Source organism: Thalassophryne amazonica, chromosome 7 (assembly GCF_902500255.1).
Source record: "Thalassophryne amazonica chromosome 7, fThaAma1.1, whole genome shotgun sequence".
NCBI lineage: Eukaryota > Metazoa > Chordata > Actinopteri > Batrachoidiformes > Batrachoididae > Thalassophryne > Thalassophryne amazonica.
Window position 1 is genome coordinate 19,356,256 of NC_047109.1, and position 26,790 is coordinate 19,383,045.

Consider the following 26,790-nt stretch of genomic DNA (forward strand, 5'->3'; position numbering starts at 1 on the left):
GCACATTTCACCCATATTGGCCTCTCTTCATTGGCTTCCTGTTAATTCTAGAATAGAATTTAAAATTCTTCTTCTTACTTATAAGGTTTTGAATAATCAGGTCCCATCTTATCTTAGGGACCTCATAGTACCATATCACCCCAATAGAGCGCTTTGCTCTCAGACTGCAGGCTTACTTGTAGTTCCTAGGGTTTGTAAGAGTAGAATGGGAGGCAGTGCCTTCAGCTTTCAGGCTCCTCTCCTGTGGAACCAGCCCCCAATTTGTATCAGGGAGACAGACACCCTCTCTACTTTTAAGATTAGGCTTAAAACTTTCCTTTTTGCTAAAGCTTATAGTTAGGGCTGGATCAGGTGACCCTGAACCATCCCTTAGTTATGCTGCTATAGACTTACACTGCTGAGGGGTTCCCATGATACACTGAGTGTTTCTTTCTCTTTTTGCTCTGTATGCACCACTCTGCATTTAATCATTAGTGATTCATCTCTGCTGTCTTCCAAAGCATGTCTTTTTCTTGATTCTCTCCCCTCAGCCCCAACCAGTCCCAGCAGAAGACTGCCCCTCCCTGAGCCTGGTTCTGCTGGAGGTTTCTTCCTGTTAAAAGGAAGTTTTCCTTCCTGCTGTCGCCAAGTGCTTGCTCACAGGGGGTCGTTTTGACCGTTGGGTTTTTCTGTAATTATTGTATGGCTTTTGCCTTACAATATAAAGCCCCTTGGGGCAACTGTTTGTTGTGATTTGGCGCTATATAAATAAAATTGATTTGAATTGATTTGATCTACTGGCTATTAGTGTTCATGGCAGTATTCGCCCTAAGTACTAAGCGTCTGGGCACCAAATCAACGTTTTGGCTTTGCAAATGGCTTTCTTTTTTTTTTTTTTACAAATGAAGTTTAAAAACAAAACAACAGCAAAAATAAATAAATAAATAACATTACAAGACAGCTCTGCGGCGTTTGCACAGGCACAATGCGAGTGGTTAGATGCTTGTAGCTCTTCAGCAGCAGGATACCCTCACGACGGCCGACAAGAATAATATCAAACAGTTTTGATTTTCATTGGACCATACGATCGGCGATCAGGAGGTGGTCCTGAGATGTTAAATGCAGCTTGTTACTCCATGTACACTACATGATGCAGGACGCGCGATTAACCTGAAACTCGGTCCAAAAAATTTCTGCATGAAAAATCATCTCACACAGTGTAAAGCACGTTTTACAATATCATAAAACGTGCGCACATTCTCTCCACATGCAAAACATTTTGCGATGACACTTCCAGGGCTCTGTAAAAATGCCTGTTTTTACAAATAAAAAAAGGAATATTTTACAAAAGCACATTTATCTGTAAACACCAACACGACAGACGTCACATTAACGTGTTGGTTTACATAATGAATGACTGAACCAGTCAATGTTTAGCAGAGGCACTTTTACCCAGAATCCTTTGCGATCTGTCTGTGTTTGTTACAAAACCTCAGAATTAGTGCATTATTCAACATTAAAAGATATATGCTATATTTTAACTTTGTACAAATGACAGAATTGACATTAATGGAGTTATTCTATTGGTATTAATGTTATTTATAAATCAAAACCATAAGTCAGCATGACTTTATTTTTCAAGACCTCCGCCTGACCGGAGCATTGTGATTGATAGAGAGTTGGCTTTATGGCTGCTTTCAGAGTGCCTCTGTGCTGGGAGCTCTGTGGTAAACAAGCGCTTCTAGCAAGGGCAGAATGTTCAAAGACAAAAGTGTGGTCTCATTGTTTGGGTGTGTTCTTACATTTAATATTACTAGAAGCTATTGTGGCATTAAAACTTAAATTCTATTTTATTTTATTAGTAGTTATAAATGTACCAGAGACAATATTGGAATTTATCGGTTATCTGTAACTTCCGATACATTTTTGGGTGGTTTATTGTTTTATCTTTATCGAAGATAACTTTTCAGTTATCTGATTATCTGTTATCGAAGTTAATTTTTTGGTTATCTGTGCTCACCACTGTAGTTGACTTCAGGAAGCGCAAGGATGACCCCTCTCCCATAACCATCAAAGGTGAGGTAGTAGAGAGGGTCTCTTGTTTTAAATTTCTGGGCACCTGGATCACTGAGGATCTTAAATGGGAAGATATTTGACCATCTGCTGTGGTCAAAAAGGTGTATCAGAGGCTTTACTTTCTACGAGCATTGAAGTAGAACAACCTGTCAGCTGAGCTGCTCAAGGCCTTTTATCATTGCTCCATCGAGAGTGTTTTAACCTATTGCATTACAGCATGGTTTGCAAACTACTCGGAAAACAACAAGAAATCCATCAGACGAGTCATAAGAACAGCAGAAAAGATCATTGGTCTCCCTCTGCCTTCATTGGATGATGTTTTTAGGACTCGCTGCCTCCGCCGAGCAAGCAGTATTCTGCAGGACGGAACACACCCCTCACACCACCTTTTTTCTTTGCTTCCATCCGGCAGGCATTATCGGGCCTTTATAGCCCACACCACAAGGCTGAAAAACAGCTTTTTTCCTAGAGCTGTTACAGAACTGAACAGACACGCCCAAGCTTCAGTTGGAACAATTGCATTATTCTTGTTATGTGGCTGGGGGGGCCTTGCTGCCTTTTTGTTTCTGTCCTTTGTTTCTCCTTCCAGGTGGCTTGCATGTGGGACTGAGTGGCTGTGTTGCTGAGGTTATCAGTACCTCACCCTGATCACCTGCGGCTCGTCAGGACTCACAGCTGAGGTGCATCTATATGGATTGGAACATGGTGGTATTTAAGACTGGAGTATGCAGTGTGTATTTGCCAGAGACTCGACCTTGTGACCAGACGGGTGAGATCGTCGTCTCGGGAGCCATCTCATCATCAGTGGATGCAGAGAACGTCCAGGTTTGATGCACGGTCTGTGAAAGAGGAGGGGGTGAGGTCTCACGCTCGTCAGCACACTTCCTGAGGTACGTTAGATTTTGTGACTAACATTTATACAGTCAGTAAATGTGGTGTCCCTCACACCTTTTTATATTGAGCTGTATGTTAGTCATGTATCGACTTCCCCTGCAGTGGAGTTTTGTGAACTGGATGTTCCATGCCTGCAGGTTGGGAAGTTGATTAGTAATCAAGCCAGGAAGTGTTTGCTGTTTGTACACCTTTAAGTGTTCTCTCTGTGTGTAGAGTGTGGACTCACATAATGGTTCCTTCTTTCACAGACTCGGTTTGTTGCGGCCACCTGGGGGGTGTCGGCGGGGTCCTTGGGTCCGAACAGCTTCTGGCTCCGGACCGTTAGCGCTGCTGGGAGCGCACCACTCCAGACCGCACTTTGTTCTTTATGTATCACTGTTATGTATTAAATTCAGTTAGCCTTTGTACCGTGCTCTGCTTATTTCATACTGGGTCTTTCAAACGCTGGTCGGTTCTCCGAGCTGCGTCCGACACATAACAATTCTGATTAAAATAAGGGCAGACATGTGCAATAATTGTTTTTAATTATTTTTAATTTTAGGTATATTTATTACTGTTTTTAAAGCTATTTAAGGGGTTTTATTAAGTTGGGTATTTTTACTGTTAATTGATGTTTTAGAGGGATACGTGCAATATGGGACATGTGCAGTATGGGATAAGTGTAATATGGGATAATGACAATGTGGGATCAGTGCAATACGAGTTATGTTTGTCTCCGAGCTTACTCCCCCCAATCTCCTGATGTTTTTTCAATATTTATTGAAGTATGTGTATGGGTCAGTGTGTTTGAGGGTGGTCATTGTTTTTGAGGATGCACAAGCAAATTTCGTTGTGTTGATTGCTGTGCAATGACAATAAAGATGATTCTGATTCTGATTCTGATCTGACACAAATTTGAAGTACATTGGACAAAATCCCTAGGAGGAGTTTGTTTAAATACAACTTGTGGAAATCACGCCAAAATGACAGGAAAATTCAAAATGGCCGGAGGCTTGCATCTCAGATGCAAACTGTAGCTGAACTTTCAGTCTTCTGTTTTGTAAAACCCTCCTCTGCACCACTTCATCCTGAAGCTGTATAATTGGGGATACAAAATGCAAAACATCCACTGTGCACAATTTCTCCAATCACAGCCACCGAAGCCTGTAACTTTTTCTGGGTTGTCTGGGTGTCTTGGTGGCTTTCCTCACTGTTCTCCTTCTTGCACAGTCACTCAATTTTTGAAAACTGTCTTCTCCACACAGATTTACCTTAGAGTGCCATAATGTTTGTATTTCTTCATAACTGATGTAAATAATGTTCAAGACATATTCAGTGACTTGAAAATGTTCATGTTCATGTAATGTTCATGAACTCTACTAGTGTTTACTAAGGTACACCTAAATATCTTTAAAAATAAATACATAAATAAAAAAGAATAGAGCCACTTAGGTGCCTGGTCTTGAGAACCAGGGATGGTATGTTGAAAAGCTTTTTTATTCCATGGGAACTCTCCCTACCCACCTAAGCGGCTCAAGAATATGGACAGCATGTATATAAGTGACGTTTACATGACAATTTATATGACAATATTGAGATACGATAATTTGGCCATATTGTACAGCCCTACTGTCAACTAGCTGAAAACTTTGAATATTAATTTACATCTACATTAAAAAGTGTCAGGGGGTTAAGAGGGCTGTAACTGGGGGGTTAGCTGAAAAGCAAAAAAAGGTGGGGAGTATGGGGGCAGAGCCCCCCCCCCAGAAGCTGAAAGGTTTTAGTCATGCTCATGCTCCCAAGAACATTTTAACTGAAAACAAGTCTGACGGAACTAAATGAGAGATGCTGACGGTGATGGTGAGATGGTGAGATGCTGACGAGCTACATATATATATATATATATATATATATATATATATATATATATATATATATATATATATATATATATGTATGTATGTATATATATGTATGTATGTATGGATTGGATTACAAGTAATCCAAATGTATGTACATACATACAGTACATGTAATCCACATGTATTCTTTCAAAGTAATCCTACCCAACCTTGTGTATATATATATATATAGAGAGAGAGAGAGAGAGAGAGAGAGAGAGAGAGAGAGAGAGAGAGAGAGAGAGAGAGAGAGAGAGAAATGATGTGGTAGCTGGGTTTTTACTTGAGGTCTATTTGAAGAGTATTCAGACATCAATCAAGCAAACAAATAAACAAGTATTTCATAATCTTTCCTTTCTGCTCCTCACTAATTTAAATCGGACAATCATATTTTACCAAAATTTACAATTCCAGATTTCCAACATATGGGGGTCAGTGCAATAAGGAGAGTAGGGCGGTTTTGCAAAATTAAAATTAGTAAAAATTTGAGAGGTCCCCGAATACATCACAGTGACATAAAATTTGTAATTGCCCAACATGCCAAAATTGTCCCAGTTTTTGCTTAGAGAACATTTTTGAGTGTCATGCACAATAAAAGTTCAAATTCAGTTTTCTGAACTCACAAACAAAACTTCCTCACATTAGGTTTTCAGAAATTAATAAATAAATAAATAAGCGCCATCCTACCTGTTGTGTAACTGTACATCCACCATTTTATAGCCCATTTCCACTACTTAATCCATTCTCGAGCACACTCTCCGCTAGTAACTGTTTGGACAACACACTCCATGACTTAAAAGTGACAAAATTTGCTTGAATCATCACAAAACGACAATCAAACTCTCCGTGGAAGCTGTCATGTTGGTTTCTCAGGATGATCACTTGTGCAAGTTGTGTTCTTTCATTAGCTGATAAAGGCAGTACATTATTTTATTACACTTGGCACTGCAGTGCATTATGGAACATTTCTGGGGGTGTCTTTCTTTATTTTAATTACTTTTTTGTTGTTGTTTTTTAACTGTGGAATTCATGACCTCCATCAAGCAGATTTGGATAAAGCTTGAAAGAAAGAAATAATTCATTTTTCTCCACAAATGTTCAAGATAAACCGGGATGTTTCCTCACCTATTGGGGATTAATAAAGTTTTTTCTAATCTAATCTAAACCATGTTTCGCAGCTGTCCAAAACGGAACTGTGTACGTGCAGTTCTCAGTCAAGATCAAAATGCAGTGAGATGTCTCACTCTGTTGCTACGATGTATGTTTTAATAAATTTTTTTTAACTTATAGAATCAGGCAAGTGGGTTGCTTGATTGTCTTGCCTGAGGTTACATTTTATTTTAGCCAGGCCGTGAATATGATATAATGCATTCATTAAATACTAAAGTTTAATTTTTCTTGTGGAAGGTGGTGGAATCAAATTACTTTCCTATTTCCCATCTGCCTTAGACCTATGGACAGAGAGACAGGTGAAGATTGACAGAGGCCTGCAAACATTACTTTTGTCAGTGTGTATGTTTTCAAGCGTTACACATAATACCACATGTTGCTGATTATTCATTCATAATCATGTTTATAATCTTCAGTCAATAAGCACTCTAACTTGCATAATCGTCAGCCCCATGGACTTTGCTTTATGGGTATTGAGGCAGTTAAAGTTAAACTTTGTTACTGGGAAATTTTTAATCTAACTGGGCCGCATTCACAGAAATGGCTTACTGTTCACATGAAATAAGTGCATGCTCACAATCACTACCGGATTCAAGACATGTCTACTAGCCAGTTTTACTCTCTCCACCATGTGTATGTAAATCAGAATCATTCTAAACTGACAGACCTGCACATGGGCTTCAGTCTGCATACTGCCACACCTCTATTTCTCTATGCAAGGACAGCATTTAGTGGTTCATGACAAGTGATGTGCCAAACAAAGGTGAAATAAGTTGAGTTATGATCAGAGGTGGATCCAAAAAATAATAAAAAAAATAAATAAATTCATAGTAGCAGAAATGGAAATAATTGTGTTGTTGGAGATGGAGGCAAATAAAGGTGTGTTCCATGGTGTGTCCTCTAAAAGAAGAAGAAGAAGTGTCGTGGTCCTTCTTTATGGTCTTCTCAGGATGTCGTCTTTTAGATAACACAAACTAATTGCAAGTGATATGCTAGAAAAGGACACAACACTTTAGAATAATTCAGCCTTAAGCAAGATAAAATGCACAGAGTTTTTAAGTTTATTTAAGCCTTTGACACAGAGCTTAGACAAACTGAGTCCTCTAGAGAGACTGAATAAGTGACAACCGCGCTCATCTATTTATTGGAGACCCGCGGGCATCGCTCCTCCTTCGACTTTTTTATTTATTTCATTCCCAAGACATGGTTTTCTATTGGAAGCGTCCTCTAGTGAACCCTAAGCAGGTGTTAGGCCATTATTTCAATGTGACAAACGCTCCCATTAAAACGTGAAGGATTTACAACTGATTTTTTTAAAAGACCTTCAGCCACAGGTGCAGCTGGCCTGAGGCCCCCCCCCGCACGTGGCCTCAGCCACAGGTGCAGCTGGCCTGAGGCCCCTGCACGTGGCCTGCGGGAAAGCACCTAAAAGGCCTTGGAAAGCCCCTGACAGACTGAATGACTAATAGAGCCCTTTTTTTTGGGTTGAACACCTGCTAGTTCAACCAGAGGACATACAGTTCGGATCAGGACACTTGATAGTTCATCATAGTTCAAATAAGGACCTAAAAATTCTTCTACAGTCCCTCCTCTGGGACTCGAAAGAGTCCCATTACATCAATTATACTCTTGGGTTGTTTACTGACAAGACATCCTCATTTGTGCATTGCAATAAAAAAGAAAGAAAAACACATCACTCGACTTACTGATAACTCTGGTGCGGATATGAATATCAGTGATACTTCACACGGTAAATATATTGAAGTGCAGGTGAACCTACATACTAAGGCACAAGGTGATCAATTAGCTGGATTATATCAATGCAAGGTGACATTCAAACATTGAGTTTTGGTGTAATTCAAGGCACTTAAAATGGCCACATAAAACAAGTTACAGCAACCTCTTAATCATGGCAAAGTAAAGGCTTTACATTGACATCAGTGCAACCAATCATCTTCTGGCATCTATTGTCTCACTCAACCAGAGGCTCCAACCCATTATACTTGGTTCTACATATTATTTTGTTAAAGAGTCACACATTTATTACTTAAATGCATCAAATAACCCCTACGTTACCACTATTTAGTCAACCAATCAAGAAACTATTCTAAGGTTAGCGCAGCTATGTCTAGTTAAATGATAAACACAATAAATGGTTTCCCTTCATGTCCGTCCTTAAGTCATTTGCCTTAGTCAATCATATAATGGTTTTCATTATAGGCCATTTCTCAACATTTTCCACTTTGTTTTTCTTCTTTTTCAGCTTGTTTTCTAATGCCCTTTTTGGCCAGACGCCAAATTTAGGCGATGCATGTCTCTTGAGGCATGCTATAATTTAAGAAAAAGGGGTCCCTATGGTGCATCTTTACTACTAAATCTCCAAACACGCCGTGTAAGGGTCCCCTTTTTATAACTTCGCAATGTGATATCTATGTGTATGCATTTAGCTTTATCTGTGTTACGCAGATGATGGTAAGGACAGACATTTACCCAACCTTCGTTACTAACATATATCCTTCTTTGTTTTTATTTACACTCAGATTTCTGAAACCAGTCCGCAATTCAAACTCAAGAACCAAGATCATAGTCCGTGTTCAGTGCCATTACGTCAGTCCGCGCTCCTCAGCATTTACTCAGCATCTGAAGTTTGGGGAGACGTTGGGGAATATGGGGAGGTTGGCCTTTCAGGGGTAGTGGGGGAAGGATCAGGAATTCTGGCTTTCAGACAGTCGTGCAGTTCTCTGATGGATCTTTCCAGCTCCTTGTGCTGCTTGGCCAGGTTGTACAGGGCCCCCAGAGAATTCTTGCCCACATTCAGGGTGGTGGTGGCCAGCCCTAGCTGTTCCCTTTCCATATGCTCCATCATGCTGGCTAGCATGTCCATACTAGACTGAAGACCACACAGTTGAGTATGGAGGCCCTCCTGAGCACAAGAGATGTTGGCATTGTCACGGTGTATCCTTAACAGGTATGCAGCTGTCTGACTCAGTTGTGGCATGATTTCCTCAAATAGCCCATGGGGAATGTGATTTGTGAGAGGCAGGAGCTGCTCCAAGGTTTTTGGAACAGACTCTTGTGGAAGACGAAGCTCTCGAACCAAGATTGCCATATCCAGTGGGGTGACCATGACCAGATTAAGGTTGTGCAGTCCAGGGGACAGGAAGTACAAGGGGGAAGGCATTTCGTGTGTGGGGGGAGTATTGTTGATGTTGCACAGGCAAGTGGTTGGGACACTCTGGGCATTTAGCAGCCTGTACAAAGCTCCCCTCTGTCCTGGTGGGTGAGTTCGACTAAGGTCCACCCCTGCTGATCCTCCTCCAGAGGTACTGGGCTGATCGGAATATCTCTCCTGCCTTGGGGGTGGAAAGCTGGGGACAGGTCCTAGCAGTGAATTGGGTCTAGGATGCACTCGTGCAGTTGCTGCATATGGCCGACCTTGGCTGCCTCCCCTGGAGGGTATCGTTGCCACTGGCACATGTGACTGTCTCCATGGCATCTGCGGAAGGGGTGTGTTCCTGAGTCCAAAGGGTCCTTCAGGTGATGGTGGAGTCCTCGGGCCGACTCTTGCTGCAGGCAGATTCTGTGAAGCCGTCATCGCCAGGTGCTGGAACGATGAAGATCCTTCTGTTGCCAACTGGTTTAGCTGCTGGATGGATGGCGGCTGTGGCGACCAATCATGTCTCGACCATCCCTCCTGTATATCCTCTTCTCCAAACAGTTCTGAGAGTCCAATCAGACTTGATAGAGGCAGATCAGGCATAGGTCCCTGATCAGGGGAGTCTGGTCTCTCAGCCATACTCCTGTGTCCTAGTAATATACATATACGTTCATTATTACAGCTCCATGTCATTCTTTCAGATATTGTCTATCCTATCCCTCATTTTTGTGGGTGCATGTGTGTGAATGTAAATGTGCGTGCATGTCTTCTTCCTCGTCTACAATATCACCAAGCACGGTCCATCCCAGTCCTCCCTATCTGGGGTGTACGCCACAATATTAGGGAGCTGGGGGCTGTCGGGGAGGATAATTGGTATTTCATCCATTTCCATATATTCTGGTTCTCTGTCTGTTTCGTTTGTGCTTTCTTCTAGGGCTCGGATGGCTAACAGTGGGAGCTGTCCTACTGTGGATGAAATCAATTTATTGACCAGAAATTTTATCAAGGGAATACCACAACATATTACCAGCAAGACTGCCACCCCTGTTAGTGCCAAGACTACACCTATCTGGTATAACCAGTCTTTCCATGATATCCACCCTCTCCTTAGAGTCCCAAACAGTGAAAATAGTGGGCCAATATTCATTCCATTCCCTACAATGTATCCAGAATCGTCAGTTTCATTTCTCCCTCCTATGGAGTTACTTAACAGTTCCTGTTGCATCTCTTCAAGTGTGATTAAGAGCTCTGTCAAATTTCCGTCTTCCCCTGTACGCATGGGAATAGCTGTGCAACATTCGGTGGCTTTGATCATAATACAAACTCCTTGTTCATCAGCCATCATCATCTCGATAGCTAATCTATTTTGCATTGTCATTAGCGAGGTGGCGTGCAGTTGTTCGGTTAAGGCTCCTACTGCTGCCAATGTCCAGTTCAGGTATCTTTGCTGATTATACCACAAGTAATTAATCCACTGCACCTCCTGGAACCTAGAACGGATTTTTGGAGTAACCCCGAACAGAGCCAATGCCCATCCCCATTTATCCGCGTCTTCATCTGCTTTAACTCTGCTACTGTCTATGGCTTCTAATTGTCGGGGTATCCCTTCTGGTATCCCGTTTCTTACTGTGATGTTGTAGTCTGTTTTAAACGTCATTATTCCTCTTTTCTTACGAAGTTTCTGTGGCATGGGTTGTATTGAATTTGGCATTTCAATTACTGTTATAGCTCCTGTGAGCATCACAGGAGCACAAAGGCCTTTCCAATTAGGGGACAGCGATGACAGGAGTTTCCTTCTTTGTCCGCATATCCAAAAGATGTCAGCTAAGGGTACCGTTCCCTTAGCTAAATTTGGAGTAGATACCCATGAAGCATGGGTGAGATTCAGTCCAATTACAGACCCCCCTGTGGCCGGTACTATTTGTTCACACTGTATGCCTGCTGCTGGCAGGGTGTGACAGACGGTAATGTTCCATGCTGTTTTGGCCGCTTTGTATTCTTGCTGCTTTTGCATACACTGTATGTGGTGTTTTGGCTGGGTCGTCCCTACCTGCCAATCGCTTATGTATTGTGCTACTAAGCCTTTAGCTATACAGAATGGGTGTATCATCCCTTTCTCTATTTTAATCATAGGTGGAACGGTTCCTTCTGTACTTAGATGCACTGGACAAAGTTTACTGTCGGCAGCATATTTTTCATCACCTACTGCCATTTTCATAACACATTGTGTATAGCATTCTGCTTGGTCTGAGTTATGTTGGGGGCTCCTATAACAGTTGTTGATATCAGGTAGGGGTTTAGCCTGAGGTATCACACCTTTCCGGTGACAGGCTATGCAAGGCTTTTCACTGATCTGCCTAGCCGAAAATTTCAACCATTGGTAAAATAAATTGGTCTTCAACCCTTGTGTGCGGGCTAGGTCTGTACTGGGATCCCATCTCCCTAAGTGACTGCTTGTTTCTAGGCTTCTAATTGGCCTCTTTTTCCTTGGTTTGATTTTTACCCATTTTGTGGTTTCATGTACTGTAACAGTTACGTCTTGCTTGGTTTCCCTGCATCCTCCTTTATCACAAATTACCTCTATGTTGAGTGTTCCCTCCTCTTCACATTTGATGCTAATGGCTTCGCCTAATATCTAATCCCCCAGCTTTCCCTGTATTCCTATGTTCTTGTAGGCTTTTGATTTAATGTATACCAAATTATATGTTTTTCCTGTGTTTAGAATGCCTTGTTTAGCTGCTATTGCGGCCATGGCCACGTCACAGTCCGTTGTATGTTTTGGATGTCTATTTTCTCCCATACTGACCACCAGTAGTATTGTCAATCCCTTGAATAATTCCTTAATCATTGCTCTGATGACTGTTGAGATGTGCTACTAGATGTGCTACTGAGTGAGCCGTCACTAGATGAGCTGTCACTAGGGATGTGTGGTGTATCTGTGCTTTGTCTGGGTTGTACTTCCTGTGGTTCTTCTGTCGGTAAATCTACTAAGTTGCTGTCCGAGTCTGATGTCTCCTGTGGCCTGTCTATCTGTCGGTCTGTATTTCTGTCTGTCTGTTGGCCTGCGTCTCCAGTTGTTTCTGAGTCTGCATCTGAGTCTGTCGCTGCTCTATCTGGCAGGGATCCACTACTCTCTGAAGCTGTGCGTCGTCTTTGTTCAGTCAGTCTCTGTGAGCGCCTTGGCCGGTGTTCGCCTGGCTGCAGGGAGGCGTGGCCTTCCCTCTGTGCTTCTTCTGGCTGCAGGGAGGCGTGGCCGTCCCTCGGTGCTGCTGTAGGGTCTCTGGCTTCTCTTGCTTCCCCCCTTGGCCCGGCGGCTCTGCCAAGACGAGCTTGCCAAGGCCGCAGGGGCGCTGGGCCACCAACCCTACAGCAGTGGTTTAAATGAAACCAAGTGTCCTTACCGTCTACTTTGACTGCTGTACGTGAGGCAAGAATAACTTTAAAAGGACCTTCTCGGCGGGGCCTGTCCCACTTCTTTTTGAACACCTTGACGTAAACCAGATCACCAGGCTGGATGCTCTGATTTTCGAGTGGAATCTCTGCTTCTCTGTCTTCTGTAGCACCTTTGACCTGCAAAAAGATAGTTTTGTGTATTTGGGTTAACTGTCTCAGATAATTATGCCATTCGTCTTGTAGCTGCTCCAGCGATGGTCCTTCGTAGGGTCCTCTCAGGTATGGAATAGGCATCGGCCGACCTGTAAGAGCTTCAAATGGTGTCAAATGGGTTAGTCGGTTAGTTTGTGAGCGCATTGACAATAAAGCAAGCGGCAACGCATCCAGCCAGGTTAGTTTGCCATTGCTGTCTGCTATGATTTTTGCTAGTTTGTTCTTTAAAATGCCATTAGCCCGTTCCACCGCCCCATTTGATTGAGGGTGATAAACACACCCAAACTTCTGTTTGATACCCAATTGTTTGAATGTTTCTTGTGTAACCTTGGCTACAAAAGACCTACCGTTGTCAGATGAGATAGTATCTGGAATGCCAAATCTTGGAAAGACATCTCGGCACAAGAATTTGGCTACCGTTTTATGGTCTTGATTTGCAGAGGCTACTGCCTCAATCCATCGGCTGAATCTGCATATCACTACCAAAACATATCTCATTCGTTTAACTCGGTTTTCAGCTCCCATGTCTATGAAATCCATCATAAGATGTCTGAATGGCCCATCAGGGACCGGAATGTGGGCTAAAGGGGCTGTGAATGATTTCCGGACATTGTACTGTGCACATACCTCACACTCATTCAACAAACGGTCCACTGTAGCTGCCATATATGGTGACCACCAGACAGCTTTTAGTTTGTTCATAATTTGGACTCGCGAACAATGATCGGGTCCGTGGGCCCAAATGATTGCATGTCGTAATAAATTGGTGGGTAACACAAAATGTCCATGACTACTGCGCCACAGCTTGTCCGCTGGCCCCTGACTGCGTGTCTCAATAGCGCCTCGTTTAACCCACATTCGTTTTTCTTCTCCACTGGCCCTACTTTGAGCCACTATCAGTGCGTCAAGTGAAACCAGTGGGGCACAATCTTGGATGGTTAGCAGGGGAAACATATTTTCTCCTTGTGCTCCTTTGCAAGCTGCGTCATCTGCTAAGTTGTTACCTTGAGTTATGATGTTATTATTCTTTTGATGACCTGCACATTTAATGATGGCTACCTCAGACGGTAATTGGAGAGCTTGTAACAGTTGGGAAATCGCTTCTCCATGAGTGACAGGGGTGCCATCTGCTCTCAGGAATCCCCTTTGTTTCCAAATGTTTGCATGTACATGACATACGCCATAAGCGTAGGCTGAGTCTGTGTAGATATTAACACGTTGATCTTTAGCTATCTGGCAAGCCATAGTTAAGGCTTTGATTTCTGCCAGTTGGGCTGAACAAGGCTGATCAATTCCTTGGGACTCCAGTAATTCAAAGGTCTCGCCATCCGTGTTTAGTTTAACAATCCCCATACCCGCATGCAATCCCGCGGCATCCCGAAAGCATGAGCCGTCCACGAACAGGGTTAGATCTGCATCTATGGCGTGATTATACAAATGTTCTCTGGCTCTCAAAAATTTCTCTGTCTCTGCCACACAGTTATGTGGAGTACCATCTAACGGTGTGGTCAATTTGGTGGCGGGATTCACCGTGTGACAACGTTGTATTGTTATTTCTGGAGCGGACAACACAACTTCATATCCAGTGCGTCTAGCTTGTGTTAAGACAAAACGTTGACTGGTTAGCAGGGCATGTAACTGATGCGACGTGTACAACGTTACTGCATGTCCCATGATTATGGATGATGCTTTTTGAAATGCAAAGGCAGCTGCTGCTAGACCCTGATAGCATGGTGGCAATCCTGTTTCAATGTTGTCAAGCTTTGTACTATAATAGGCCAATGGTTGTTTTCCTTCATTTGTTTCCTGCATTAGTACAGCACAAGCATAACCAGCTTTTTCAGTAACATACAAATGGAAAGGTTTCCCATAATCTGGGTTACCTAACGCGGGAGCAGATTGCATGTCTGTTTTTAGGGCCTCAAAAGCTCCCGTTGCCTGATCTGTCCAGACGAGGAGAGCTGCATTGCTTGTTTGCCCCACTGCTCTAATCATGGCACGCAACGGTGCAGTTTTTATAGCATAATCACAAATCCACGGCCAACTGTACCCTGCCATCCCAAGGAATGAAAGCATCTGTCCCACTGTTTGGGGTTTGGGAGCCTTGATTATAGCCTCCACTTGGCTTGGGGCTATACATCGCGTGGTCCCACACAACTGTCTTCCCAAGTATTCTACTTGTTGTTTGCAGAACTACAATTTGTCCTTACTTACTTTATGACCTCCATCTGCCAATGCATGCAATACAATTAATGAATCTTTTTCACACTGTTCTTGAGTCTCTGATGCAATAAGGAGATCATCCATATATTGCACCAATGTACTGGGTATGTCAAGGTGTTGTAAATCTTCAGCCAGGACTTTGTTAAAGATGGCTGGGGACAGGTTCAGTCCCTGAGGTAGCCGTGTATACGTTAGCTGTTGTCCCAGAAATGTGAATGCAAACATATGTTGTGAGTCTGGGTGCACAGGCACACTGAAATAGGCTGAACACAGATCGATTACTGTGTACCATTTTGCTCCAGCAGGGATGCTTGATAGTATAGTATGCGGATCAGGTACTATAGGTGCATCCATTTCTATTATTGCATTGATAGGACGCAGATCATGTACCAGCCGATACTCTTTGGTATTGTTTTTAGGGATAGGGTAGATAGGAGTATTGCATGGGCTTGCAGTTTTTATTAAAACTCCAACTGCCATTAGTCCCTTAATTACTGGTTTTATGCCTTCAATAGCCTGAGGTTTTAATGGATACTGCCTTTGGTGAGGCAGTTTTGCTCCCGGTTTTACTTTTATTTTTACTGGTAAGGCTGTTTTTACTAGTCCTACATCTGTTTTGCTTTTGGACCACACCACTGGTGGTATTTGCTCTAACAATTTCTCTTGTTGGGCCGATAACACCATCTGTCCCTCTGGTCTAGGATTGAGCTCCACTTTTTGAGCTATAGCCTCATCATTTACTTTTAAATTAATTCGTATAAACTGCTGGTCTTTTGACAGATGTACTTGTGGACTTTCCATGTTTTGCCATTCTTCAACTTCTGAGGCTGTCTTTACCATTGGACCTAGGTCATGGGATTCGTACTTTTCAGAGACTAAAAGGGTCACATGAGGCGTGGCATTCGGCACTTGATACCATTGTTGTTCAGCTGAAGTTAGCTTGACAGAAGCTGCGGCCCCTTGGGGGCCTAAATAAATTTCTGTGGTGGTTATGTGAAACAGCCGTTGATTCATCAATGCATCCCAGCAGCATGCATAGTCAGTTTGTTCTTGTTTGGCATCGAACATCAGGGTGACATGTAAAGGTAAACTAGGTGTATATACTGCTTCATAGTGTTGTTCTGCCCAGGGCTTCCATTTTTCCCATTCCAGTTGAAGATTTGAATTTTCTGGTTGTAACTTCAGCCAGTATACCATGGGTTGCACAGTTCGGACCTTGTTTTCCATGTCCATAAGCACCATAATGTTGGCGAGTGCTTCGTCAGGAAAGTGTATTTGCAGTCCTTGATGGGTACACACTATCTGGGTTTGTAGCTTACATAAAATGTCTCTTCCCAGCAAATTCACAGGTGTATTTTGTGAGTATAACAGGGGTGCGTCAATTGTTTTTCCTGCAATTGTTACAGGAAGTTGGCGTGTAAAAGGTATTATTTGAGTCTTCCCAGAGAAGCCGATGGTCTTAATTACAGACCCAGAGAGGGGGAGATGAGCGCCCATTTTCCCTATGCAAGAGTATGTTGCCCCTGTATCCACCATGAAAGGGAAATCTCTGTTTTGTATATTAACGGTGACGGTTGGCTCTTCCTTAGGTATCATCGAAATAGCCAATGCCACCGTTTCCCCCTCTGTCTTCTCTAGGCCTCCCTATTGCCAATAGGCAGAGGGTCCAACCCAAGGTCGGGCCGGACAATTTCTCATTCGATGTCCAGGTTGTCCACAGCTCCAACACTCATTAGAGGGTTGATCCCCTATTGGGGGTGTTGATCCCATAGGCGGTCCCGCTTGACTGTTCCTGGGAGCTGAGTTCTGGAATCTGCTTCCAAATGAAGGTTGGCGAGATCCTCTTCGCCACCCTCCTCTTTGACCTGGAAAGTTCCGTGACTCTCCTCTCCATCCATGACTGTAGGTGGGTCCATTCCCGGGTGTGCCAGTGCTATGGTAGTGATAGTGATGCTCCACTGGTGCCGAGACTTCTCCTGCAGCAGTGCTCCCTGCTGCTCCCTGGGGGCTCTATGTGGCTGTTACCACAGGTGCCTGTATGGTGGCAGCAGTGTTTGCCGTAGGGCCTGTGCTTGCCGGCTCAGAAGGAACAGGGGTCATCATTGGTGCCAGGGTCTTTGTTTTTTCTTTCTTGACTTTGGTTAGCTCTCCCAACTGCATCTGCACCAATTTTTTCGTCAGGGATTTTGCTGCATCTTCTTCTTTTTGTTTTTCTTTCTTGTAGATTTCAAGATGGTGACAAATATGCTCAGAGTATAAAGCCCAATTCATTTTCGATAGTCCCACGACTCCATCTAGGGCTTTCTGAACCTCATCTGGTAGAGCCTTTTTTACAGTTATTTTAAACAGGATTTCAGTTGCTGGAGAATGGTTCCATGCATTTCCTGTTTCCTCCGCCCATCTCTTCTGGAATCGGTGCAGGAACTTCTTTGGGCACTCTTCAGGTGTCCACTCCTCATCATCCAATTTAGAGGGATCCAAGACCTCAGGGTACTTTCTTCTCAGTCCTTCCCACATGGAGTTTCTATAGCGATTAAAGGGGACTTCATCATGTTGATTAGTGCCCATCATCTGTGTTAGTCCAACCTTTCCTGCTAATTCTTCAGTGTCATGTTTTCCCATTACATGCATTAGCAAGGCTTTTATGTCACCTAAAGACAAGGTTACCCCTGCAGTGCCTTCTTCTAAGGCAGTTATCCATCTCCCAGCTCCTTGGGTGATGTCTGGCAGCCTGTTGGCCAGCCCCACCATGTCTGTCCAGCTCCATGGGGTATACACATGATGACCATTTCTAACCACCAATGGGCATATGAGGTCTTCGTCCTCCTCTTCTTCTGTGGGGGCTCCATACTGTCTTCCAGATCGAGTGCGACTGACTGGTTCCAGGCAGTCCATCCAGTTGGTTATATTCTGTTCTAAAGCCGCTATGTCTTTGGCTACACATTGTTGTCTTTGCCTGAGTCGGGCCTCTTTTGCACTCTCAATGATGATCTCACCAGAAATTTTTCGGGTGGGTGGCTCTATAATGTGATTCCCTTGATTGGGCGTCGATTGTTGTAATATTCTTCTTTCCTCGGCGTCCCTATGTCTTTGTATTCTTTCCTTCGCTAGCCGAAGTTGCTCAGCTAGTTCTTCATTATCTCTTCTGGCCAGATCCAGTGTGTCACAGAAGCTCTTGTGCCACTCTTCGGAGCCTCTATAGCCTGTGAAGGTCCAGTCGGCTGACTTATGGTGGGAGGGGACGGTTTTCAGTGGACCTCGATGTGCATGCGGAGCCTTCAGGTCTCTCTCTTTATCCTCGTCTGCCTCCGTGTCACTGTTATTTGTGGCCCCCCCTGCTGGTAGTGGTGAGCGACCACTTACTTTCGGACTTGGAGACCTTGTATGATCCATTTGACAGACTGAGGACCTGTCTCCTTGTGGCTCTCGAGCTTTTAGTGTCAGTGTGAATTTGCCCTCCACATCCATGCCTTGGTCCTCTTCACGAGTTCCTAATACAAATTGTCCAGCTGTCTTTCCCATATCATGACGTTTATATGGGGGTGGCTCTGCTTCCCAGCTCGGTGCACTGGCTTTAGTCTCTTTGGATCTTTCCTCTGTCATTTTTTCTCTTTTCTGCTGTAGCCTCTGCGCTTCCTGCTTGAACAAGGCCAAAACTTCTTTTTCTTCAGTGCGTTTTTTGTTGTTATTTACGTTCTTCTGCTGATCTTTAATTTCTTTTTTCTGTATTTCTACCGCAACTGCTTCACACATCACCGGATCAAATGATCCCTCCAAAGGCCATTGCCTGCCCCCATGTGACCTTTTGTGCCACTTTCTCATACATTGGTTGGCCTTAGTGCGTTTTCCTGGATATTTTCTTAGTACTAAGTCTAGCGGGGTACTTTCCCGACCTTGACCTTGAGAGTTACCCATGTAACCCTGACAAACGCTATGTGAGGTGTTTCTATGGTGTTCTGGTAGTCCCTCAGGGGCTGTCCTGATCCAGACCAATAACTTGCTGGCTGTAACACCTGTTTTGTATTTTAAACCCTTAAAAGGATTGAATTTCCAACTGTTATGCCCGTCTTCTTTTTCTTTAACTAAATACGAAAATTTACCTGTTTCCCACCGAACCTTCCTTGGGACCACAGTCAGAGTCAACCTAGGAAACAGTTCTTCACCTGGATCGGTTGGCAGTGTTATTAAATGATTTAATGGTATGCTAATTTCTTTATTAGGATCAGCACAAAGCAGCTCCAGCCACGGGGTTAAACCCTGATGCCACAGACGTCTTATCAGCAGCTCCCAATTAATTAGAGGGAATTGTTCTTTCTTTTGCTTCAGATTGATTACCTTAGTAATCTGCCATAATTTCTGATTGATCTCTTGTTCGTCCTGCCAATGTTCTGCTCCTACCCTGTCAAAATAGGTCCTTTCCAGCCAAAAATGTGTCCTGATTCCCTGGGTTTCGATGTCTCCGTCAGTCAAGTAATGTTCTGGGAGTATTGTTTCATCATCACTTAAGTCTCCCATCAAAGACTGTCCCAAGCATTGATCAGTCTGTCAGCTTTTTCACTATAATCTAAGCTTTAACTCTTTTGATTTATAACCAATTTTATTTCTTTACTCCTCTTACAACCCTAACACTTCCTAATGTCTTTGCTCCCGACTTTCTATTTTCCTTCTAATTTTTTAACTTTCTGCTTCTCGTCTTTTTCTGCTATGTTTGTTTATTAGTTTTCTTTCTTTGAAATAATATCTACCTTCTCTGTATTTACATAGCAGTCTCTTTTTCTTCACTGTCTCTGTTTCACACTTTCCTCTCTGCCTGTCATGCACCTCCCAAGTCCTTCTGTTGGGTCTAAACACCTCCTCCTCGTACCTACTCTTCACATTAATCTTGTATGTCAGCCAGCCTGCAAGCCCTCACAGCTTTGCCTGCAACTCCCCGATTACTCTCCACTCTCCCACACACCAATCTTCAAAAGCTTTATACACAAAAATTATTAAAAACAACTTTCTATATATCTCTATCTAGACCTCTGCCACCCTTTACTCCGCGGCTTTAAACAACCTTTTTAATCACTTAACACCAATGTGTTCTGTTTAAATATGTATCTCTTCTTCACGTTAGACAGCTTCTCCGGCGCTGCCAGCAACTTCATATATTATTTTTTTTACAAGCCCTCTTTGAGCGTACAATATTTCATTTACTTCTACGCCTTACCGCGCCTCGCGTGCGTATCCTGTGCTTAATATATTATTTTTCACCAGCTCCTTTCTGAGCATACAATATTTCATTTATTTCTATGCCTTACCACGCCTCGCGTGCATATCCTGTGCCTTTCTGCACTTTCTTCTACTTTTTTTTTCTTCACTTACTGAGCTCCTCGTGAGCTTAATGTGCCTTTGCACTGAAAATATTCTCTTTTTCTTTTCTTATAAAAAACTCATATTACTGTGTACTTAATTACTTATTCTTCTCCCACGCCCCACAAGCGTGTATTTGGTGCCTTACTGCACTATTTTCTGCTTCATTAATTCTCATGTATTCTGCACTAACTCTCTATTTATTTTATTTTTTTATAGTTTTTCTCTTTTCTTAAAAAATGACGTCCTTTATTGAGCTCTTTTACTTACTGTCAGCTGTGCTACTTTGCACTTTTCTCTTTAAATCTCTTTATCACGTACGGTATTTCTACTGCGCCCCCTCAGGCGCTTATCTTGTGCTTCCTCTGCACGTATTCTCTGTTAAACTCTTTTTCTCACTTATTTCACTTCAGTCTCTGTTAAACTCTTTAAATAACCTTGTATTACCTTGTATCTATTTGTCAGTATACTCCCCTAAATTAACCCCTACAGCGCATGCTATCAGCCGGCACGTTAGTAACGAATTTCAACACCAATTATTCCTCAAGCATCCAGGTTAGTTCTCCACGCACTCTTTTCCGCACCAGAGTTCATGAACATTCCTGACCTTTCACTCACACAGACATTCTTTTTCCCGGGAACACACACACCTTCTGAGCATTTTATCTACAAGGCCTGATAATTTTCAATCTTATCTTTTTTTTTTCTCTTATCAATTTTCTTAGTCCAGGTTCTTTTGGGTAAGAGGCAATTAAAAAATATCACCTGTCAACTTGGGCGGAAATCCCGACTCACTCCTCCAGATCGTGCAGAAGTTATAAAAGGTTTCTGCTTACCTTTTAGTCATGATCACTGTTATTTACGGTCTGGAGGGATGAGCTGGACTGCCCCAGGCTGCCGGAATGCCCCTGGACCCTCCTGAAGCTGGCTCGCCAAGTTCTGTCGTGGTCCTTCTTTATGGTCTTCTCAGGATGTCGTCTTTTAGATAACACAAACTAATTGCAAGTGATATGCTAGAAAAGGACACAACACTTTAGAATAATTCAGCCTTAAGCAAGATAAAATACACAGAGTTTTTAAGTTTATTTAAGCCTTTGACACAGAGCTTAGACAAACTGAGTCCTCTAGAGAGACTGAATAAGTGACAACCGCGCTCATCTATTTATTGGAGACCCGCGGGCATCGCTCCTCCTTCGACTTTTTTATTTATTTCATTCCCAAGACATGGTTTTCTATTGGAAGCGTCCTCTAGTGAACCCTAAGCAGGTGTTAGGCCATTATTTCAATGTGACAAACGCTCCCATTAAAACGTGAAGGATTTACAACTGATTTTTTTAAAAGACCTTCAGCCACAGGTGCAGCTGGCCTGAGGCCCCCCCCCGCACGTGGCCTCAGCCACAGGTGCAGCTGGCCTGAGGCCCCTGCACGTGGCCTGCGGGAAAGCACCTAAAAGGCCTTGGAAAGCCCCTGACAGACTGAATGACTAATAGAGCCCTTTTTGTTGGGTTGAACACCTGCTAGTTCAACCAGAGGACATACAGTTCGGATCAGGACACTTGATAGTTCATCATAGTTCAAATAAGGACCTAAAAATTCTTCTACAGAAGCCTGGACTGACACTGTGCCCCTTCACACATAATGGGAGTAAGTACAACTCAGGGTGACTCTTGGCGAAACAGCTCGTATGAGCGAACCACGAAACAGCGTGCCAACGGGCAGGCGTGCACGATCCCGGTGCAATGGTTCGTACATGCAATGGTGTCTTTTGAGCAGGAAAGACACCGTCGCATGTACGGGATCGTGCACGCCTGCCCGTTGGCACGATGTTTCGTGGTTCGCTCATGCGAGCTGTTTCGCCATGGGACGAGGTGCATCACATCGCGCCGCTGATGTGCAAAAAATAAAAAATAAAAACCAACTGGTACATGTGTAACCATATCGCGCCACTGATGTGCAATAAAAATAAAAACCAGCTGGTACGTTTGGAACCACATCACACCGCTGATGTGCAATAAATAAAAAATAAAAAACAGCTGGTACATGTGGAACCACATCGTGTCACTGCTGTGAAAAAAAATAACATGCCACCCATGGGATTCATACCTGCACTTTACTGATTACCAGCCTGAATCTTTACCACTGAGCTACTGTCGCTGGTCTGTAAACGGTGTGTGGAAAATGCCTGAAATCAACAAACAGATGGACGTATTTTAAAAAAATAAAACCACACACCATAAAAAACACATCATTTCATTGAATCTCTCTCATCAAGTATGATCCATCTGTTCCTCTGTAGATGACCTGTGGTCACAGACGTACAGTCATGGAATGATATGAATGAGAAGCAGGGTACTCTGATCATCTCCACATTTGCCCGACGCGTGTCTTGCGAATGGCGCGCCACAGGACTGACACCCCGTCATGTGGAACAGAGCTCACATGGGTGACATGACAGTTAGATCGCCCACTGCATGTTATGCTCTGACAGTCTGTTTCAACCTGGGGGCAGCCTGTCAATGTGCACGGCATGCCCGTGCTTGCTCGCTGCAGCCTGTCGCCACAGCAATATATGTTTTTTTATGTCCACCATGAGGACAGCAAGTAGACAAACACGTGTCACAGTGGACAGTTGTTAGTCTATGTCGGTCCAAACACAGTACATGCTGTCTAGCCATGACGTCCAGGTACACAGCTAACCACAGCTGCTCCTGTCGGTGGCCACACCCCCTGTCAGTTCAAGTGGACACTCTGCTTTTTCAAAAGAGTAATGTCTAAGGAGTATTTGTGCCAAATTTGGTGTTTGCATCACCATTTGAAGGATTCCTCTGTAAATGTTCTCTTATCTGCTGCACTATTCACTCAGATCTCATCCCCATGTGGTGTAGATTTAATTCTTAAAGCTGAGCTTTGATGTAAAGGACACATTTCTTTGTTTTATAACCTTTCTCTTCATCATCTGACTCATTCCCTAATAAAGTTAGGGTCAACTGGGAGAATAAACTGTAGATTATCCTCTTGGAGAACTTATGGAAAAAAACCCTTGCATGCTGTCAGTTCCTCCTCCATCTGTGCCAGACTCAACAAATTATAATTTAAAGTACTTCACAGAATTCACTATAGTAAGACCAGACTTGCCAAGGTCTACCCTGGCAAACTAGATTAGAGATATTCTTGATGTTCTCGGACCCCTTGTGACATAACCAACATGTTTTGGTTGTGTCCAAAATTGTCCAAGTACTGGCATACCTTTTTTCACCCAATCTCAAACATTTTTGATTTGAAAATTTGTCCCTCACCAAGAACTGTCCTCCAGAGGTAATTAGAATTATTACATGATATTTGCAATTTCTTGCCTTCTGTAATTAAAGAGTGAACATAATTTTCAGAACATAATTTTATTGAAATTAAATAGAATTACTGTTGCAAAGGTAACTAGGCCAAACAATATAATTTTCAATATCAATATCACTTTAATATCTTCTGGGGAGCAGCTTTTGGCTGCTCCCCAGGAGATATTAAAGTGTGGATGACTTACTGGAGTGTAATTGCCTTTACCTCTTTGCTCACTCCCAGCAGCATTTTGCATTTGTAGAAGTCAGAATGCCACCCTCAGGCCTGAAACACATGAAAAAAAAAATTGGAACAAGGGCAATTTATTCTAAATACAAGGATTAAATAATTGCTTTTACAACTTGTTTTCTGTCAGAGAGAGAGACAGATGGAGAGAGAGACAGACAGACAGACAAACCTTCTGCCTCGCATGTTGAGCTACTGTAGAAGGGTTGGTGCAGGTAGATGTCATAGCAAAATGTGTGCAACCTGTTTAGACTTTTTTTCTGCTGATGCTATAATTTCACCTTTGACTTTCAGGTGGGTTCCTGGTTCCATACTTAGTTATGCTGTTCGTGGAAGGTATTCCTTTATTTTACATGGAGCTTGCCATTGGTCAGAAGATGCGTCTTGGCAGCATTGGGGCGTGGACTACCATCAGCCCATACCTGGGAGGGCTGGGTAAGTGCTTGTGTCTTTGAACTCTTTGCTTGTAGCTTCTGCCACCTCATGCCTGTTGCACAGTTTCAGCCTGGTATGGTACAGAAATTGATGGAATGACTTTTAAAAGCTTCTGTATGATGGCCCAGTCACACGGCATACGATGATTCCTGAACGAAGGGAAGAAAGTAAAAAAGTCACAAATCATTGAGAAAAGGTGGACAAATGAGCTTTTCACTTTTTCCATCACCGAATAGCCTGCGAATCAAGAGTGCAAAGGAATGAAAGAGGAACAAAACGAAACCGAAGCTAACATTGATCTCATTGCTTTAAACGAAACGCGCCTGGAGCCACTGCTGGAGCAGTGTGTGTCTGCATCCTGCTTTGCATCCCAGGACTCGTCACTGGGATGAAGTTCTGTAGCACCTGAGTCCTGGAGAAGCTGCAAAAAGAAGCGTGCGATCCAACCCACTGTGGAGATCTGTGCGCACATCAGTGGATCCACCTGCTCTGGTTGCTCATCCAGAACAAAAGAGGGATCATCTCCTTCATCATCAGAATCCTCACTGTCTGGTTCAGACTCTGACAATGCTTGCAGCTGCGTACATTTGCTTTTAACCCTCTGGGGCCGGGTGCAAGTTGTATTAAATTATTCACCGTTTTTTAATGACAATAGATAGAAACTTAGTTTTTTAGCTGAAAAATACACTCCTTGGACTTGGTTTCAGCGTCCACCATGCTTGTAGTCCTAATAGAAGCTGTGTGATGATGTGCATAATGTGAGAGTCCAATTGGAATTGGTTCACTGTCGCATGGTTTTCCAATATCCAATTGTAGGGCAGAGCAGTCTCACATGGTAGACCAAAGATTGTTAGGACCAGCGATGTGTTACTCTTTGGCATGTGAATGCTGTTTGAATAGTCCTCTCGCTGCTGGCTCCATGCATAAAAACGCAGCGTTGCGCATATGAATGGAAGTGATCAGCGTAAGAGGGCCTTATACAACCTCACATGGTCGATCAAAGAGTGTCAGTAGGAGAGATGATTCACTGCTTGGTCAGTGAATATTGTTGAATAAGCTCTCTCGCTCTCACTCGTAAAGTGCCATTTACGCATATGAATGAAGGTGGGGAGGGGTGTTAACAGGGCCTCAAACTGTGAAGATAGGTTGTTTACAGTGCAGGAACACATTCCAAGAGGGAGTCAAACTCCTTGGAAGTAAAAAGTTTGTGTTGTAAGCCTTTGTGTAATAGCAGACAGAAATTTCTTTGAGATGTGGCATAAAGACAAACAAAACGCATAGACCATTTTGTATATATTGTTCAAAATGTGCATTTGTGTTTATTGTTACAACCGTTATTTTGTACATTCTTTTGTAAAGACTCCAAACTACCTTTATAAAGTGTCAAAATAGTTGTTTATTATAGTTTGCTGTGTGTTTTGAATACATGTGTGTGAAAATTGTTTTCCGCTCTCTGATTGTAAACCTTTATTACACTTATAAAACACTACTATAGCATATATATATTCTGAAAGTACAGGTTGTCATGAAAAAAAGGACATACCACTTGATTGTGGGATGCAGGGTGAGCTTTTAACGGCAATAATAAAATATTTATGCCAGGCCAGTGAACTGTCCAAAACATGCCCTCGGACCCCAGAGGGTTAAAGTATGCGTTCTGTTGTGTGTACCCCTTGTCGCACTCCTGCCTTCGTTTGTTTTGGGGTTTTTTGCATTGCAGAAATGCGCTCCTTTCTCAAATCGGTAAAGAAAATGGCACTCAGGTTTCCAGATGTACAGCGGGACACACTGCTTCCTTGTCAGGGCTGGGAACATCTGTGTTCCAAAAAAAGTAGAAAATATTGCCATTTAAAGTCACAAGCAAACTTAGAACTTCACATCCTGTGTTTCAGCATTGAGAGCAAGACAAGAGGGAGAGACAGAGTCTGTCAGAGACATGTCCTGTCTCTGGCAATCAGTCTGTGAGCAGGACTTTAATGGACTTTATTTAAACACATTTGTGACAGAAGAGCGAGGAGCTGCAGTAGCAGCAGCTGCAATCAGCAGCATTGTTTTGCTGTGCTCTTTTTGTGTGTGTAGTTTCAGTGCATTGTGTACACAGTATAAAAACAATCCTGCATAATTTATACTGCAGGAACAATGGAACACAGCAGGATTCATAAATTGGCATCAGGTAACATTGTATTGTGAAGGTGTGGCTTCCAGTCACTCTGAGTACCATCGTGTTACTCTTGCGCTGAAAGCACTTCATTTCTGCATCAAGCACAGGAAGCAAAAAAAAAATTAAACATGTTTAATTTTTGGCGTCCAATTTGCTTCGTCCTTTGCATCCCTCACGCTGTTGTGACGTTGAGTTGCATCAGCTCGGCACAGGGTTGCTTCCACGTGGTGTCGTCATGACGCCGCACGACGCAACTCAAAGCAGCCCCGGTGTGAAAGGTG

At 43.1% G+C, this 26,790-nt stretch overlaps 1 protein-coding gene across 1 annotated transcript in view; it reads left to right on the forward strand.

Moving 5' to 3' along the window:
* The window catches only part of LOC117513692 (sodium- and chloride-dependent transporter XTRP3A-like), a 259,989-nt gene that overhangs the window by 47,521 nt on the left and 185,678 nt on the right, over positions 1 to 26,790 (forward strand). Inside the window, exon 4 of the mRNA XM_034173933.1 lies at positions 24,208 to 24,348. Coding sequence (XP_034029824.1) covers positions 24,208 to 24,348 — 141 coding nt within the window. The remainder of the gene's footprint in view (positions 1 to 24,207; positions 24,349 to 26,790) is intronic.